Genomic DNA, 18,289 nt, shown 5'->3' on the forward strand with positions numbered 1-18,289 from the left:
GAGTACTATAATCAATCCTGATACAGAAGAAATTATTGAAAATGTTTTTGAAGGGGGGATCATTTGTTCAATTCTGCACAGCAACTTGAAATTTGTATACAATCAGAAGCTTGTAAGACACAATCTTCAAAAATGTTTGATGTACACTCTGTTGGGTGAATGAGAGGCGGACCATTCTGAAGCTTCTTAAATGACTAACTGCATGTTAAGAACTACAAATTTTGCAGTTCCTACCACTGTGAAGTCTGTAAGTCAGCATTTTATGTCTCTCATCTGCAACATCATGCAAAATTATAATCAAAGGCAATTTCATTACACACAACATTTAATTAAGAGTATGTAGCGCACAGCTCCTGACATCTTCATGATAAATAAGAAGTTCAGCTCTTACCTAATTTGATTAAATTTCCCACCAAAACTGAAATACAATAATGCCAAAATTTCAATATTAAGACCAAAAATAGGCTCTTTTTTTCTCCAAGCACTAAATGTTCACTCACATCCTTCCACAATGATACAATGGTGAAAAATGCATCAACATGTCAAAGTCAATTTTAAAAGTACATAAAAATGCTACATTTTCACATTTTATTTTAGTTCAATGACAATGTTTTATTTTGAAATTTGTCTCTTGAACAAAACAACACATATACTGATGTTAGCAATAAAGTATTTCTCATTACTGTTATAATGTTTTGCAAGAACAATTTCCATCTATGACAGAGAAGCTGATGTGGAGGAAAGAGGGAGGGAGATACAAATGACACAGGTAGTGAAACAAACACCAAAGCTAAGCAGGTTTTGCTCAGTGGCATGCACTACCTCCTGTGGGTACCCAACTTTCTTCTAGGTTACAGCCTGGCAGAGAGCATCCATTCTGGTAGACAGTCTATTGGTGATCATATCCACAAACTGTGCAAATGTTGCAGTGAAGTTGACATATGACACAACTTCCTTCACTTCCAGGTGACACTGCCTCTGGCCCATGATAGGTCTGAAATATGATGTGACGTGTGGATTTAAAGGCCAGGTCTTGCAGCTTGGCTCCTCAAAGGGGTAACAGCCATGTGACAAAGTGCTAGGATAAGCAACTGGGATGTATGATTTCATTTCAGGGTGGAATCATCAGCTACTGAAACCCTGGTGCAGAATCTGCTGTTACAGTATTGTGTGATAGAAGGGATGCTCCAACCTAGCCTCATTAAGTTCCTTCCCAATAAAACAAAAGACCCAATTTTGATTATCTTTCCTGCAGATAAAGGCTCCACTACCATCATGATAAAAGAGTGATTACATGCCACAAAGGCTCAGTCACTTCCAGCTGAATCTTCCACCTACACACCATATCATGTCCACAAATTCCAATCCCCCTCCTCATCCCAAAGCTTCTCCTCTGAACCCATTTCTATGTCACACACACTCCCCTTCTCCATGCTTCTTAAAATCTAGAAACTAGCCATTATGCATAGTCTGCTGTAGCTGATAACTATGCTCTCACAGAAAATTAATCTCTTTGTATTCAAAATCTTTAATCTATTAACCACACGACTAATTTTCTTCAACAAAGACATTAATCACTTCCCTGATCTCCTCTCCATCCCAAACCCATTACTATGGTCACACCAAGAGATGTCCATTGATAGAAGGGCGAGGCACATTAAAGAGGAAGGAGTCCTGCATGTATACACAACCTGATTAAGAAGTCAAAGATAAAAATCAGCCATTTCACTGTAAATACGAAAGAGATCCAATGTTGACAGTTCAGGCTGTAGCATTGACACCAGCTAACATACCCAACTGTTGCTGTGACAAATGCTGGCATAAATATTGTACCACATAGATCCCTGTTTGTTGCTCTTGGGCCCTCCCCCCTCCCCCATATAAGTTAACATCCTCTATGGCCATTGTCTTGCTGCTATCAAGCACCATCTATATTGATGCCATGTCAACTATAAAAATCATGTTATAAATGTGACCAACTATATCCTTACCTAAAATTGCTCCTCTTCTGGGAGGATATACAAATAAATCTGCAGCACAGTACTGTTTCCTTTTGCTTAGAATTAAAAATTCTTAGATACTGACCTCTAGCCTCCCTATGGTTCTGTAAAAACTCTCCGTCCATAAACACACAAAACACTAACAGTACCTCCACTTCATTAGCTGCCATCCCTTCCACACTAAAAGGCATCATCTGAACAGTCTTCCTCCCACGTATGGAGCATCTGCACTGACTGAGCTCTTTGTCCAATATAATTACCACCATATAATGACATCAAAATCAGATACTGACTTTTCTCCACAACATAAACAATCAACAATAATGCAATATCTACATGTGCACTTCACCGAACACTGTTGTCCTGTTGTGATGAAGCAAGCTGGGATATTTTTACTTCCTCTCCTGTTTTGCCATCTGTCTCCTTAAAATTCATTTTTCCATTTTTGAATTAATTACCATTAACATACATGACTAATCTGTATTTTCATGAAAGAGGAAGGATGGCCCTCATTTTTCAATATTATAACACCAGATCTAATTTTGTGCTTAGTTTTATGTATGTAATTGATTTTCTAATTTATTTTGACTACATGTAGTTAGTATCTTTTTTCATAGGGTGAAATCAGTGATTGTTTCGTAACTTAAATTCTATTGTTGACGTATAAACAAATACAAAATCCTGTACTAATTATAAACATTTGGAAGACAAAATACTAGTAACCTAAAGCCTAGTTTACACGATGACACTAGGTTGCATGCAACTGCACTGCCAGCCACTGCGAATGCGCACCATGTGTTTGCGCAACTTGTTGGTGAAACTAAACACTTTCGGCATGTTCCAACTTTGGTGACACTAGTTGCATGAGTTTTGAGGTTATGTGTGTTCGTAGAGTGTAGATAAATTGAAATATGAAGTGGGGAGCGGAGAATAATGTTTGCTTTTTAGATATCTATGCTTTGCATAGGTGTTTGTGGGATTTCAGTGACGCTGATAACTAAAATAAGCAACATATTGCTGCCGCTGAGACCGTCATGTGCGATCATAACATAGATGGTTTGACAATTCTGAGCTGCAGGGCAAAAATTATTGAGTTAGGAGCACATATACAACTGAATTAAGAAAAATACAAAATAGTGTAATTCTAGCTGTGGCAATGCTCCCACCTACAGGACTAAAATCCCATCGTTCGAGTTGGCCAACTCTTTGTTAAGCAATATTGTTGACAGTTTTCAAGAAGCTGCATTCCTCATTATATATTCATCTATTTAAAACGTCACTGCTGTGCTCCCCATTCACATATGTTAGAATTTTGAAATATTGCCACTGTAAAGTTCTATCTTCAAGAGAGTATTTTGCAAACCATTCTCTTCTTAATGCGGCCTCCTTTGAATAATTACTGCTGTTAATGTTATTGGTGTTAATAAAAAAGCATCACCAACTAAAACCGTCAAGTGTTCTCCATTGTAATGCATGTAATGTGATACGTAATTTCAGTTCTGGCGACAGTGCTTCATGCATTACAATATCTATATTCCTTATCGCATAATTAACTCTATTTAGAAGAAACGGTAACAGTTCTGGTGACATTCTAAGACAATTAAAAGAACTTCTTGGATCTACCATTATAAATTATTTCAGCAAGGAAACTGAACAACCGCGCCGACATCTTTTCTTCATCCAGTCATGAATCGAAACACGTTTCTTAATGTTTTATTATGCAGCAAGCTCCCGCAACAAGCTTTAACTCCTTCACAACTCGTGCGACTTGCAACTGCCAAAACTTTCATTTCAGTCACGACTCAGGAACCCACAAAATGACGAAACTGAAGTGTATACTGGTTTCGCTGTGTCTACAGTCAAATATAAAACCATATGCATGCAACTCATTCCATGCAACGAATGGCGCAACCCAATGTTGTCGCATAAACTAGGGCTCTATTTAAAAATATTTTAGCAAAGCCAGACGTTAATTAATACCAAAATAATTACCAGTTTTGTCAAAAGTATTGTTTGTGTAACGATATCTGTTAATTTCATGATTTAAACAAATAATTCGGCTTAACCTTGTAGGAGGAGAAACTGTTAAAAAGAACCAATTTTTCAATGTATTCAGCTAATTTAATGAGTTAAGTTTTAATTGCAATTTCTGTAAATTTAACTTCGAACAATGTGTAGTTTCAGTGCCTATTACTGTGAGGATATATAAGGGCCCGATTTTTGGACCCTAGCCAGTCAGTCCACGACCGAGTTCCAGACAAGAAATCTGTATTGGTTAGATCAACAACAATGCATCCCTGAAATAAGTGTAACACAATTAGGCCGTGTGTTAGAACAATGACAGTGTCTGTTCCATATGTACATTATTATTCTACAAGAATCCATGTGGTTAGGCTTTTACTGCTCATAGATGTTCAACAGAAAACTATTGTAGCAGTACGTGGATGTTTGCCTGCAACCTACTAATGAGGCTTATCGAAAGTTAAACATATGGGGGGTTGTGAACAGTGAATGTAAAGAACTGTAAAACGCAACTGTGTATCTGTCAGCTACATCATTTACAGTAGTCAGTGTCCAAATAACAAACCTTATTTTTCAGCCAGTGCAGCAACACAGTACGTCGACACCGAGGACAATCAACGAAGAAGTAAAGGCAGATGACGGGGAGATGCACAGCAGCAAGAGGCAATGTAGCACTTGACACTCCAGCCAATAGCATCATTCCCCTATTACAGTCTGTTTTGTACACTGCTGAGAGTACTTTGAACATTTTATGGTTGTTTGGTTGGGAGTCAGGGGACCAATCAATGAGATTGTCAGTCCCTCGGTCAAAAGATAGTTCATTTGAAGTTAGTAACATCCAAATAAAATGTGATTGTGCCAAACAGTAGGTCAAAATACTGCAATCAAGTCTTAGCACTTAGGAAAAGACTGTGCAGTTTGCTAAGCATGTTGGTGAAGCTAGTCAGTGTTCAATGGACATTGAACTTTTGCCTGGTGTAAGTATTGCTCACTTTCAATTGCAAAGGGGAAACATCTTCCAGCCAAATGTGGCTGAAGACCTAGAGCAGATGAAGTCTGCGAATCACATTCAGATGCTGGATTGTTTAATGGTAAGATCTCACACACACACACACACACACACACACACACACACACACACACACACACACACACACACACTGGTGAGCAGCCGGCTGGGTAAAAATAATTGAAATCATGGATTTGTAAGTATTGGCTTTGCTAAGCGGCCAAGACTAGGCTGGAGTCTTCCAACAAGGGAGCTGCAGCCAGCCATGAGCTGCACGGCTGCGATGAGGTGAGCATCAACAGGAAATCTGCAGTTTTTCATAAACCCTGGGACAGACATAAGAAAGGTGGCTGTAGCTAAATGGCCAATGATAACTATTACGTCAAACTTTAAAAATTAAGTAGTAATTCATAGATCCATTGTACTGCGACACAACCTGGAATGTGTAATCTCATGCCTAGGAGTCTCTACAGCAATTTCTTCCTCTTCTCTTTCACAACTTTCGGCAGTCAAGAGTCTTGTGAGGACTTACTCACTATGGGTGTAGGAATGGAAGAAGAGTGGGCAAACCTGAGAGCCATGGTCTGGGGCGACTTCGGCCTGTGGCTTGTGTTGGGTATATGATCTGTGGATTCCCGGGGAAAGTGTTTCCAAGAGGGAGCCCTATCACTGGTAGATGCTGGAGGAGTGGTTCCCGAAGACAGTACCACAGAAATTATCTAAGGGGAGGGCCTTTTGCCTCCACAGTCAAGTTTATATTATGCACCTACTGCATGTCAATGTCAAGAAATTGAATACAGAAGGTACTACTTACTGGCTACCTGACCACAGTAATGGCCAAGGAAGGTTTCACTGAAACTGAATACAAACCATCATATTTTCCCAACTTCAAAATATATGACCTTCAGTTCCGCAATTTTGCATTCCTTGAGCTGGTTGGCACACTTCAGGGATTGTGGAGTGGTCATTCCTGCAACTGACACAAGCCGGTTGTAGCACACATGAATTCTCGTGATGTGTCCAGCCATGTCTCCACCAATCAAACTGTATGTACATCAGGAAGATATATACTCAACATGCTGGCATTTAAAACCATGCACCACAGATGGGAAATACGAGGCTTCAAATCAGAGTGTTAACACACAATTTTTAGCTTTACTGGAACCAAATCACCCTCAAAAGTGAGGATGAATATACCAGTGTATACCTTGTTGGCTGGCGGGCCTTGATAGACATTATGTACCAAGTGGATTCTTCATCTCTTCAAGTGTTTGTGTAGTTCATCTGTCTGCAATATTAAGAGGTGACTAAAAATTTACCCCTATAAGACACTGAGGTTCTTACAGGGTTTGATTGTAACAGGTACGTCACCATGCTGTTTACAACAGCACAACACCTGGAACCGGGCTGGATAGGTCGTCTTATGATATAACCATTTTGTAGCTTGCTAAAGGAAGACAATACAACAACGACATTTTCAACATTCTTCACAATAAACTTTGGTTTAGTGGAGAGAAAGGATCCTTCATCCGTCTGGGTGCAAACCAGGAATTGAGTGGACAAACTGGCTGCAAGTTGATTGGTTTTGCTTTCCTCAAATGGTTTAGCTAAGGGGAAAGCTCCTAGGGTCATAATAATCAGCACTAAATTGCGGTCTGTCACAGGAGACTCCCAAGCTCTTGCGACCACCTACTGATAACTCTGGCTGTTTTATGGCACAAAATATCTGCCATGGCAGCCCCTACTCTGAATGAGAGCTCCCTTCTTGGGTGACACCAAGCCAGCACGAAGGATACCTGGTGTGATGACCAGTACCCCAAACAGACTAGCATGTACACCTCAAGCTGCATGGTGATATGGCAACTCAGGCATAACTAGTGTGATCCCTGTGGTGTCTGGGCTATTACCGTATGGGTTCCTGATGACACCGTCACATGGTCTAGCTACCGCAATGAGGATTTGGCTACTTTCGCACACGGCCCACACAGATTGTTCAAAAATGTTCAGTCAAACTCAGATGTGGACAGACCATAATAACCAAAATATAGGGTGTAAAGTAAGAAATCAAAGAGAGAGAAGCCAGAATTTACATCATAAAAGTGAGCTTTTGTCTGTAGGGTCTCTGCGCTAGAGGAAAGTGTGCAAAGACTTTGCAGAACTATGCAAAATCAGACAAAGACCACCACTACTAATGTTTTATGTCAATAGAGCAAAGCCTGTTTAGTGACAAAAATACATATTCTCACAGTCACGAAAACAGAATTAAAATACCTTCAATACTGACTATCACACTTCTGTAAGATCCATGGCAATCAGACAATAAACAACATCTTCTACTACATAAATTTAGAAATAACAAGATACAAACAACTTTCTAGACCTCAAAATTTACTACAAGAGAGCCACATCAAACAAAACACTACAAAAGCTCTCTTCCCAGGCGCCAAATTTCAAATACACCACCTATACACAATATCAGATGCCGCAACATCATTATGTCCCAGAGTCTAACCAATAGCCTACACTGAACACTTCAGCAGACCCCTAATCAATTAAGCTTACTCAAACTTTCAGCGCTAATTGATGAGACACCTACAGAACAATACATATTGATACATAACACACTTTATTACCTGCTGTGTCTCCATTCACTGCGCAAGTCCTTCAGTTTGGCATTCCTCATATTTTGTACTGAAAAGACAAATATTCTTGAATAGTTTTCAATGCATCTTCTGATTTCATCAACAAGCTGCTGTTTAAACTGCAGATCCTTTTTAGTTGTTTTCGTCAATGAAACTGCAACATAAAACCATTTACATGAAATTCTGCACAAATGGTACTGACTTACTAACATGAAGATAACAACATTATCATTCTTTTTCTTGTGCCTTTGTCTCACATCTACAATGGGTCAATGTGGTTACTAATGGATTTGACATAGTTTATTTAAGAGGAGGCTGGATACACTTCATATTGCAACCCTGTTACCCTCCCCACGACTGAATGTGTCTACCCCAACTGTCTGCATGGAGCGTTATTCATGTGAAAGTTTTCTAAATGTTTACGAATCGTGTCACTGAGGTACCAGCACAGTACACACGCAGTCTAACATGGGTAACTGTATAAAAAAATACATCCACGATGGCGGCACACTGACCCTCATCGCAAATCTGTTGAATGGATTTGATTCAGAGCCAGTGCACCTCCGCCCCAGAAGCAGCGTTTTAACATGCACAGCTACTTCGGTGGATAACAATATTATTAAAGTCAGTGCCATGATCATCTGCGGAAGGTCATACGATATTCCTGTAAGAAACAATTGAATTTTTTCTTCTGGTTTGTTACCATGACTGACACTAACAGACAGCAAAACAATATTCTATACTAATGCAACCACTCTGGAGCTCAAAACAATGTCTTTGAGCATTGTAATTTCATATTAATGGGACATAAACCAAAGGCCAGTATACATCCAGTCACACAAAGTAACTTAAGAAAACAGAAGACTTTCTAAGCTGGGATGACCAGAGTTCGTGGACTTGACAAGCAGTCAAAGACATGACAACTACTTCATGACACTACTAAGTAAAACAGTAAACTAGACCAGCATTAAACTTAAATCATTATCTTCCCAAAAACATGCCCAAGAGTGTACAAGTTGCGCCACATTCATAGGAAATGTAACACACATAAATGGTTCTGGAATTACCACTGGTATTACTTCAACAACAAATTTGTTTGTGTCATGTGATATTCTAACCAGAACTGTTGCTATCATTATCATACCTACTCATTTCATAGTGACTACTCAATCTTTTAACTCAGGACACATACTGGCCACTGTTGGGAATAGCCCGTAAAATAATTCTCTATTACCTCAACAAACGATCTGCAAAAACAGCTATTATAAAAGTAAATGAATGAGGACGATATTCTGCATTCGGACATCGAAGTGCTGCATAATGCTGGGTGTTATCAAAAAGGACACACACTAAAACGTAAAATATATGAACGAAGAAAAAAAAGGGGGTGGCGAACAATGATAAGAAAAAACGTGGGAAGTTAAAAACACTTTTTCCTTTGGCCATATGACTACTGCAACATTTATAAATAAGGAACAGCGATCAGAATATTCAAGACACGTGCTCTTCGTAGTAACACGGCTCTTTATTTTGTTTAGTCCGTTTCGGGTAATTTCCTCAGTGCGAGGTACTGGACGAGTGGACCTCTTGGTATCATAAAATCATACTATAGTTTAGAAAAGTGACAATACGACGTTACTTTAATCGAAATCAATAAAATGACAAGCCGGCTAAGACATACCTTTTTTATCTCTTTTAGACTTTGGCATTTTGGCTGCTATGAACACAGAAGAACAGCTGATATGTTAAGAAAATTAACTCAAATATTCTGAAATCCTCACACGTGTATCCATCAACCACACCATGTGAAACTTTGTTTTCAGGTTTTTTTTTTTTTCTTTAAACAGCTTCTCCAAAATACTCACGCAGAAAGATATGCTTCGCCGCCAAAGTATGCATTTGAAGGTTGTTAGGTGTCAGATTGCGGCTACTTTCTTAGGCGCTAGATATTAAAATTCCTCATTAACAAACGCGTATCATTTAGAAAATCCATAAGATGGGCAACCAGATATTATATTGAATAAACCAATTTCACAATTACAACAAAACCCATTTTTGATAGAAAATACAGCATATGAAAGCAACTGACATTAATGCGGTTAGCACATCGGGTTTATAGTGTTTATTGCGTGATTAAAACTCGGTATTGTAGTCAATTTTCTTCAACGAAGTACGTGCGTTATTGGAGTAGTTTTTTTTTTTTTTACTTTGCAGCCACCAGTTCGAAACGTTCTTTCAGTAGCAAATTATACGAGCATCCTCTCTTGCAAGTTGATGATAGTTAAGGTACTGTGTGACGACATTGAATAATAATTTCGTTTTCACCTTGAATGGTGATTTGTGTCAAAATCCAGAAAGTTTTACTAACTACAAAACAACATGAATGAATAGCATGGCACTCTTTCGAAATCATTTAACTGTCAAATGAAGATCAGGCAGTAGTTCTCTACTTAAAGAATTTTGATCAGGAGAAACAATGGTGGATCAGCGAGTTTATTACTCCTTAAGTTCACTACAGATTAATCTCTGCCGTACTAATATCTTTGGTGGAGCTAGCAGACGACAAGTGAGAGTTTTTTTTTCTCTGCTTCGCTGTACTGTCAATGTGGCTAAAATACGAAGGTTTGGTGCCAAGAGCCTCACTCCTGTGTGGACGTTGCATTGGAAGGGTGTGTGGACCAGACGTGGCAGTAACACCAGCATCATGTGTGGTGAGTTATATCGATAGATTGCAGGTATCAGTAATATATGGGCTCTTGTTTCTCCTTATTTACTCTGAATGCTATGTTTAATAGGTTATTGCTTTCTTTTTTAGATGCAAGTTCATCCCTGATGTAAACAATATGATATGCCTTTGTTTATGCCTAGAAAACTTGCCAGTTTTGTAGTGCTATGTATATTTTATGTTGTACAGCAGTAAAAGAAAGGAAAATGATAATTCGTATCTGCCGACATTTGAGCGTCGTTACTAACATTTTAATCAGTAATAAACTTTTTTCGTCGCAGTTAGTAGATTTCGTGTGCCCAGTTATATTATGGGTATTGTTCTGTAGTATTTCTTATTTAGTATACTTCAGTGTACAAGTACTTCCTTACGGAAACAGAGACCGGTACTCTTACACATTAGTATACTGTTTTCCCGTGTTCAGCATAATCCATTGTTGCGGTAGGGAGCTGATGTTGCTAATTGTGTTTCGTTCAGATGTTTGTACTTTTTCTTGTTAATCCAGATGAGTTGGCAATTTCTTAACCGAGTCATAATCTCGTTAAGCGAAGCGTGAAGCTATTTCGCAGCACAGTCGAGCATAAAATGTGAAGTAAGTTAGTTATACAAGCCAAAATTTGACTTTCTATTATGAGAACCGAAATAAATGTCAGCACACGCCCTGGAGATAGACGCAGCGTTGTTGAGTATTAGATCACATAATTTCGAGAGATTTTCTTCCTTAATCAGATTATATGTGGGTAAAGCGTGACTGCGTCCAGTTCCCCAAACTGTATGAGTGTCACGAGGGGGATTTTCTCTTCGGTACATTAAAGCGCTTCCAACAGTTCACGGGTATATATACTGCGGCTTCCCATAATATAGTTTAAAACTGTCATTGTCAGCGGTTTGTCTTTTGCTCTTTTTTATGTGGATGAGTAGAGACTCTTGTGTTTGATAAAAGTATCCGAAATCGCGCAGTCAGATGAACACAGCTTCCTTCGACAGTATAGTCATCTGGCGTAAGCAAAGGACTTTCCGGAGAGATAGCCGGAGACTTGGCAATAGCTGGTCTGTTGGCACGCGGTCAGGTGAATCCTGCGTGAAGTCCTGGTGCAGACATTTCTGATTTAGTTTTACTGTGGTTTTTCTCCCAGATCAGACCCTGCAAATATCCTCTTTTTCCCAACAAACTCCCAGCAGATTTTCTGTACAAGTGAGTTAATCCTTTGTCGTGGATGGCGACGCTGTCAACAGACATTAAATCGTTTATTCAACAATGGATCAAAAAATATAGATGGAAGATGGAGTTTAGCCTGTTCAGGAAACGAGATGGAGCGACATTATGGAATAGAAATGTTTACGTATTTTCTGTAAGGTAACGAGCAAACATTTTCTTCGGATAAAAAAAGGATGTTTCCGCAACGTCGTGCGAACAACAAAGGTAACGCCTGCCCAAGCACGTATCAAGAGCTTAACATTTTCAAAATGTCAGATAGGTAGGTTACCACTCGCTAAAACTGTGACTATGGTGATTAGCACACATCTAAACGGCAGCCCTAATTTTTGATAGGTTCTGCCTTGAGCAAATGCAATTTTTTTCTTCGTTTCTGCACATACATGATTAGCTTACGTTACAGCTTCACCACTGGGTTTTTTATTTGCTTTATATAACATAACAGGAAAATTTCTCCTTGCTATCTGTAAATATATAATTTGTAAGCAAACACGGACACAACAGTGCGTTTCAACCTCACGATGAATATGACAGCTTTCGCCAACCTTGTTGACACCAGACGTCTGTCCTGTGGCTTCAGTGTATCAGAAATTTACTGTGACATTTGGCACCCTACAAAGCGTCTCTTCTCACTAAGTAATCTGAGAGAGCCTATGGTTTTGCTAATATCAAAAAGAGCGTAAAAATCACCTTATTGCAATCACTTATGAGTCAACATTAATTTAGTTACTGCCGCAATAAAAATGCTTGTGTTGTTTTCAGTGAGAGATGATGCAGATGCTGACTAAGTGATTTCGATTCAGGACCTGAATAGTTTCAGTGAATCGCTGCAAACATATATGAACGATTCTACTTTGACAAAAACCCCATTATCTTTGTCACAAGAAGTAGTGCAGCGCTTATTCTAACCTCGTTAGAAGAAGGCAGAAGTAAAGTTTTCCGCTAAACTCTCAGTGCAAAATGAAAACAATTTTCACGGAAACACAGTAAACTTTAAATGTGAGGTTGAAGGAATAGTAAGTGTTCCGCCATATCTGTAAATCAATAAAGGAACTGCAGTATCTACTTAAAAATGTCAACGCTGAGCAACTTTTTACCCCACTATTCCTAGTATCTCTTAGTTTATAAATATTGCTCTTACGGGAGCTAAATTTTCATGTCACAAACTGGCTGATACATCTTACTCATTGCAGCTGATGCTCTGAAATCCTGATTCAGCCTACCATTCGGAATATTTCATACAGCTGCTGATTGTGAAAGCATATGTACACTATGCGATCGAAAGTATCCGGAAACCTGGCTGAAAATGACTCCATCGCTAGTGCTGGAATTCAATATGGTGTTGGCCCACCCTTAGCCTTGATGACAGCTTCCACTCTCACAGGCATACGTTCAATCGGGTGCTGGAAGGTTTTTGGGGAATGGCAGCCCATTCTTCATGGAGTGCTGCACTGAGGAGAGGTATCAATGTCGGTCGGTGAGACATGGCACGAAGTCGGCGTTCCAAAACATCTCAAAGGTGTTCTATAGGATTCAGGTCAGGACTCTGTGCAGGCCAGTCCATTACAAGGATGTTATTGTCGTGTAACCACTCCACCACAGGCGGTGCATTATGAATAGGTGATCGATCGTGTTGAAAGATGCAATCAACATCCCCGAATTTGGTCATCAACAGTGGGAAGCAAGAAGGCGCTGAAAACATCAATGTAGGCCAGTGCTGTGATAGTGCCACGTAAAACAACAAGGGGTGCAAGCTCTCTCCATGAAAAACACGATCACACTATAACACCACCACCTCCGAATTTTACTGTTGGCTCCACACACGCTGGCAGATGACGTTAACCAGGCATTCGCCATACCCACACCTGCCATCGGATCGCCACATTGTGTACCGTTATTCGTCACTCCACGCAACGTTTTTACACTGTTCAATCTTCCAATATTTACGCTCCTTACACCAAGCGAGGCATCGTTTGGCATTTACCGGCGTGATGTGTGGCTTATGAGCAGCTGCTCGACCATGAAATCCAAGTTTTCTCACCCCCTGTCTAACTGTCATAGTACTTGCAGTGGATCCTCATGCCGTTTGGAATTCATATGTGATGGTCTGGATAGATGTCTGCCTATTACACATTACGACCGTCCTCAACTGTCGGCGGTCCATGTCAGTCAACAGACGAGGTCGGCCTGTACGCTTCTGTGCTGCAAGTGTCCCTTCACGTTTCCACTTCACTAACACATCAGAAAAAGTGGACCTAGGAATGTTTAGGAGTGTGGAAATCTCGTATACAGACGTCTGAAACAAGTGACACCCAGTCACCTGAGTTCCGCGGAGCGCCCCATTCTGCTCTCTCACGATGTCTAATGACTACTGAGGTCGCTGATATGGAGTAGGTGGCAGCAGAATGCACCTAATATGAAAAATGTATGTTTTCGGGGGTGTCCGGATACTTTTGATCACATAGTGTGTGTCTCATAAGTCTAGGCGAAGCATACAACGATGTTCACGGTCCAGTCACATTCTACATCCATACTCCGCAAGCCACCTGACGGTGTGTGAACCGCGCCAGTGTTCGACGTCAACGTACAATAACCACTGACAGGAGGCAGAGCTGGCAGCACTAGCAGTGGAGGGTATGTGTAGTGTGTCGGGGAGACGAGAAAAACCGTGCAGTCGTTATCATAATGCAGAAACAGAGTGATTTGCCTATGTCAAAAAGTACACGATCATTGACTTTTTGGCCAAGGCTGGAAGCATTTCCTAAACGGCTAAGTTTGCAAACTGTTCGTGTGCCATTGTGGTTAAAGTGCACTGTGCATGGCAAAATGGCACTCTCCAAATCCAGTATCGAGGCAACTGTGGTTCACCATGGGCCATAGATGACAGGGGTGAGCGACGGCTGTGGAAATGTGTGCGGGTGAACAAACGGTTCAAATGGCTCTGAGCACTATGGGACTTAACATCTATGGTCATCAGTCCACTAGAACTTAGAACTACTTAAACCTAACTAACCTAAGGACAGCACACAACACCCAGTCATCACGAGGCGCGGGTGAACAGATGTGCAACTGTTCAACAACTGACAGCGAAGATGAACTAAGGTGCTGCCACCAGTGTCTCATCAACACGACTGTTCAGCGAACGTTGATGCATATGGAGCTCGGCAGCAGTCGCCTGGCGTCCACTGAGTAGCGACAGATGGCCTCTTCAGATGAATCGCGTTTTACGCTCCATCGGACAGATGATCGTATGTTTGTACGGCCCTGCTACCATCGTCGGAAGGATCCGGGCCGCAGGAGGGAGCTTTACGGTCTCGAGAATGTTTTTGTGGCATTCCTTGGGTGATACCGTCGTTCTCGAAGGCAAAATGAATCAACACAAGTTTGCATCTATTCTTGGCGACCATGTCCACCCCTACATGCTATTTGTTATCTTCTCGGTCCGATGTTATCTGCTAGCAGGACAATGCAACGTGTCACCACAAGCAGTGTACGTGCGTGGTAGGAAGAGCACCAGGATGAGTTTATCGTATTCCCCTGGCCAACAAACTTTCCGGATTTAAACCCAATATAGGATCTTTAGGACCACCTCGATCGGGTTGTACGCGCCATGGATCCTCAGCCGAGAAAACGTAGCGTAGCTGGCCTGGCACTGGAGTCAGGATGGCTCCACATGCCTGTCGGTGCCTTCCAGAACCCTACTGACACTGTTCCTGCCTGTTCGCGCTGCAAAAGGTGATTATTCAGGCTTCTGAGTGGTGGTCACAACAGTGTGACTGGACCTTGTAAATGGTCTCGATTCCTTCAGCTGTCCGGGCACACTTCCCAGCCATATCAAAACCTCCATATGTCAGTGTTCCCTTTCCTATATCGTAGTCTTATGAACGTCTCCCTTTAAGCTCGCAACATTGCTTAATTCCCGTTCAGGGAAAATTATAAGATTGCAAAGAATTGAGACCATTTATATTGTCGTACGCCTCGTCTCAGCTTATGATACTTACATATGATTTGACGATTAGCAGTTGAAGGAAATATTATTCCAAGTTATTCGCTGAATGCGAAGTCAGCTGCAGTGGGTATAGTTGTATTACCCAGTTGTGACATGTGAAAATTTGCCTGCAGTAAGGGTTTAAAGTTCATGAACAGCGAGATAATTGGAATTAGTGGGTAAAGAAACAGCTCAGCGTTGGCATCTTTTAAGAAGATTCTCGGCAATTCCTTTATCGATTCAGAGATATCAAAGAACAGTTACTGTTCCTTCAACCGCGCATTTAAAGTTTACTACGTTTCCGTGAAAACTCCTTTCATCTTGAGACTGTGATTTCAGTGGGAAACTTTGCTTTCTCTGCCTTCTTTTAACGATGTTAGAATAGACGGTGCATCACTTCTGACGAAGACAAGGATTATTTTTTTGAAAAAGAAGATTCATTCCTATATTTGTTTACAGAGATTCATTGAAAAAAATGCAGTTTTGAACCGTAATCAATGAGTGAGCATCTCGCCTCATCTCTCATGGAAAAGAACGCCAGTGTTTTTGTTGTGGCACTAGCGAAATTAATGTTGACGCACAAGACATTGCAGCGAGATGGTTTTTACGCTATTTTTAACTTTAACAGAACAATAGGCTGTTTCAGATTACCTGGTGAGGAAGAGAGGGTTTATGACACATAGCAGTTGGGTAATACTTCTGTAACGATTGCAACTGATGCCATGAAATTTGCATTCAGCGAATTATGTGAAATAATATTTCGTACAGCTGCTGATCGTCAAATCATATGAAATAGTTTCTCTTGATAATTTTAGTACAAAGAAGGCTCCTTGAGGATAAACGCAGATACAAATGGGATCAAATTAAAGAAAATAAAAGAAAGCGATTTTTGAGGATTCATAAATTTGTAGTGATTTCGTTCCATTTGCTATGTTCCAAAAGTACAGTTAAATTGTCTTCCACGTTTTTCGTGCCTTGTTACTGGTCAGAGTTTCCCAAATATTCCCATCTTTCATAACGTCTCTATATGATAACACATCGTGCCGAATTTAAAGAAAAGGAAACTGCTAGGCGAAGTTTTGCCGATGTTTCAGACTCATAAGACCCTGTGTCCCAACCATTTCTGGGCTGTTGGAATCTGAAAGAATTAACTTTTCGATCTGTCGAGTTACTTCGTGACACAATTTCTATCTGAGCCGACACAGGAAAATAGACCATATCTATGCCATGAATTGTTGAGATCATAAGGAAGTGTTAACGATATTTTTTTTTATACGCTCGTGCAGTTAACAGTGAAGGGTAGCTTATTTTGTTGATGTGCTACTGGCTTTGCCCACACTGGTTTATCTGCAGCGACAGCGTTATCTTCGGTCATCATTTGTGTGTTCTGTTCGATGTCTCTGGGAATCGTCTTTGACTAATATGAGCCTTTTAAAAGCAAAGATTGTAGTAATTCGCAACTAATCAACTCGTGGAACTGCGTTCTTGCTCTAAGGAGCGCCTGCACGTGACCCAAGGAGTACAGCGCATCTCTGGCAGCTGCGGAATCTGTCTTGTCTGAAGAAGTGACGTGAAAGGCAGGTGGAACAGCTACAGCAGCCGTGCTTTATTTCAGCACTGGCACGGCTATTGTAAAGACAGACGTACGCTGACGCAGCAGTGACGGCGCACGGAGATGTGGCTGCGTGAACTGTCTTCGCCGAGGCTGGCAGCGTTGGACAACGCTGGGCATATTTTTCAAAAATGATGGTGTTCGGCGTCTGACTTACGTAACCCATTGTATATCTTCAAGTTGTCATAGTTGGTCGCGGTTAGGCAAGTTTCGCGCTATAAGATGGCGAATGTACACTACTGGCCATTAAGATTGCTACACCACAAAGATGACCTGCTACAGACGCGAAATTTAACCGACATGAAGAAGATGCTGTCATATGCAAATGATTAGCTTTTCAGAGCATTCACACAAGGTTGGCACCGGTGATGACACCTACAACGTGCTAACATGAGGAAAGTTTCCAACCGATTTCTCATACACAAACAGCAGTTGACCGGCGTTGCCTGGTGAAACGTTGTTGTGATGCCTCGTGTGAGGAGGAGAAATGCGTACCATCACGTTTCCGACTTTGATAAAGGTCAGATTATAGCTTATCGCGATTGCGGTTTATCTTATCTTGGCATTGCTGCTCGCGTTGGTCGAGATCCAATGACTGTTAGCAGAATATGGAATCGGTGGTTTCAGGAGGGTAATAAGGAACGCTGTGCTGGATCCCAACGGCCTCGTAACACTAGCAGCCGAGATGACAGGCATCTTATCCGCTTGACTGTAACGGATCGTGCAGCCACGTCTCGATCCCTGAGTCAACAGATGGGGAAGTTTGCAAGACAACAACCATCTGCACGAACAGTTCCACGACGTTTGCAGCAGCATGGACTATCAGCTCAGAGACCATGGCTGCGGTTACCCTTGGCGCTGCATCACAGACAGGAGCGCCTGCGATGGTGTACTCAACGGCGAACCTGGGTTCACGAATGGCAAAACGTCATTTTTCGGATGAATCCAGGTTCTGTTTACAGCATCATGATGGTCGCAACCGTGTTTGGCGACATCGCGGTGAACGCACACTGGAAGCGTGCATGCGTCATCACCATACTGGCGTATCACCCGGCGTGATGGTATGGAGTGCCAT

At 41.1% G+C, this 18,289-nt stretch overlaps 2 protein-coding genes across 4 annotated transcripts in view; one reads left to right on the top strand and one right to left on the bottom strand.

Annotated features, from left to right (window-relative positions):
• Window positions 1-9,518, bottom strand: part of LOC124624637 (mRNA turnover protein 4 homolog) — a 44,358-nt gene extending 34,840 nt beyond the window's left edge. The window contains exons 1-2 of the mRNA XM_047149119.1: window positions 9,355-9,518; window positions 7,665-7,827 (exon numbers count right to left, since the gene is read on the bottom strand). Coding sequence (XP_047005075.1) covers window positions 7,665-7,827; window positions 9,355-9,382 — 191 coding nt within the window. The 5' untranslated portion in view covers window positions 9,383-9,518. The remainder of the gene's footprint in view (window positions 1-7,664; window positions 7,828-9,354) is intronic.
• A 724-nt stretch (window positions 9,519-10,242) lies between these two features.
• Window positions 10,243-18,289, top strand: part of LOC124605466 (glutamine--fructose-6-phosphate aminotransferase [isomerizing] 1-like) — a 156,959-nt gene continuing 148,912 nt past the window's right edge. For all 3 annotated transcript variants that reach the window (XM_047137170.1, XM_047137178.1, XM_047137187.1), the window contains exon 1: window positions 10,243-10,384. In XM_047137170.1, the coding sequence (XP_046993126.1) occupies window positions 10,378-10,384 (7 nt within the window). In that variant the 5' untranslated portion in view covers window positions 10,243-10,377. The remainder of the gene's footprint in view (window positions 10,385-18,289) is intronic.

The sequence above is a fragment of the Schistocerca americana genome, chromosome 1, assembly GCF_021461395.2.
Source record: "Schistocerca americana isolate TAMUIC-IGC-003095 chromosome 1, iqSchAmer2.1, whole genome shotgun sequence".
Lineage (NCBI taxonomy): Eukaryota > Metazoa > Arthropoda > Insecta > Orthoptera > Acrididae > Schistocerca > Schistocerca americana.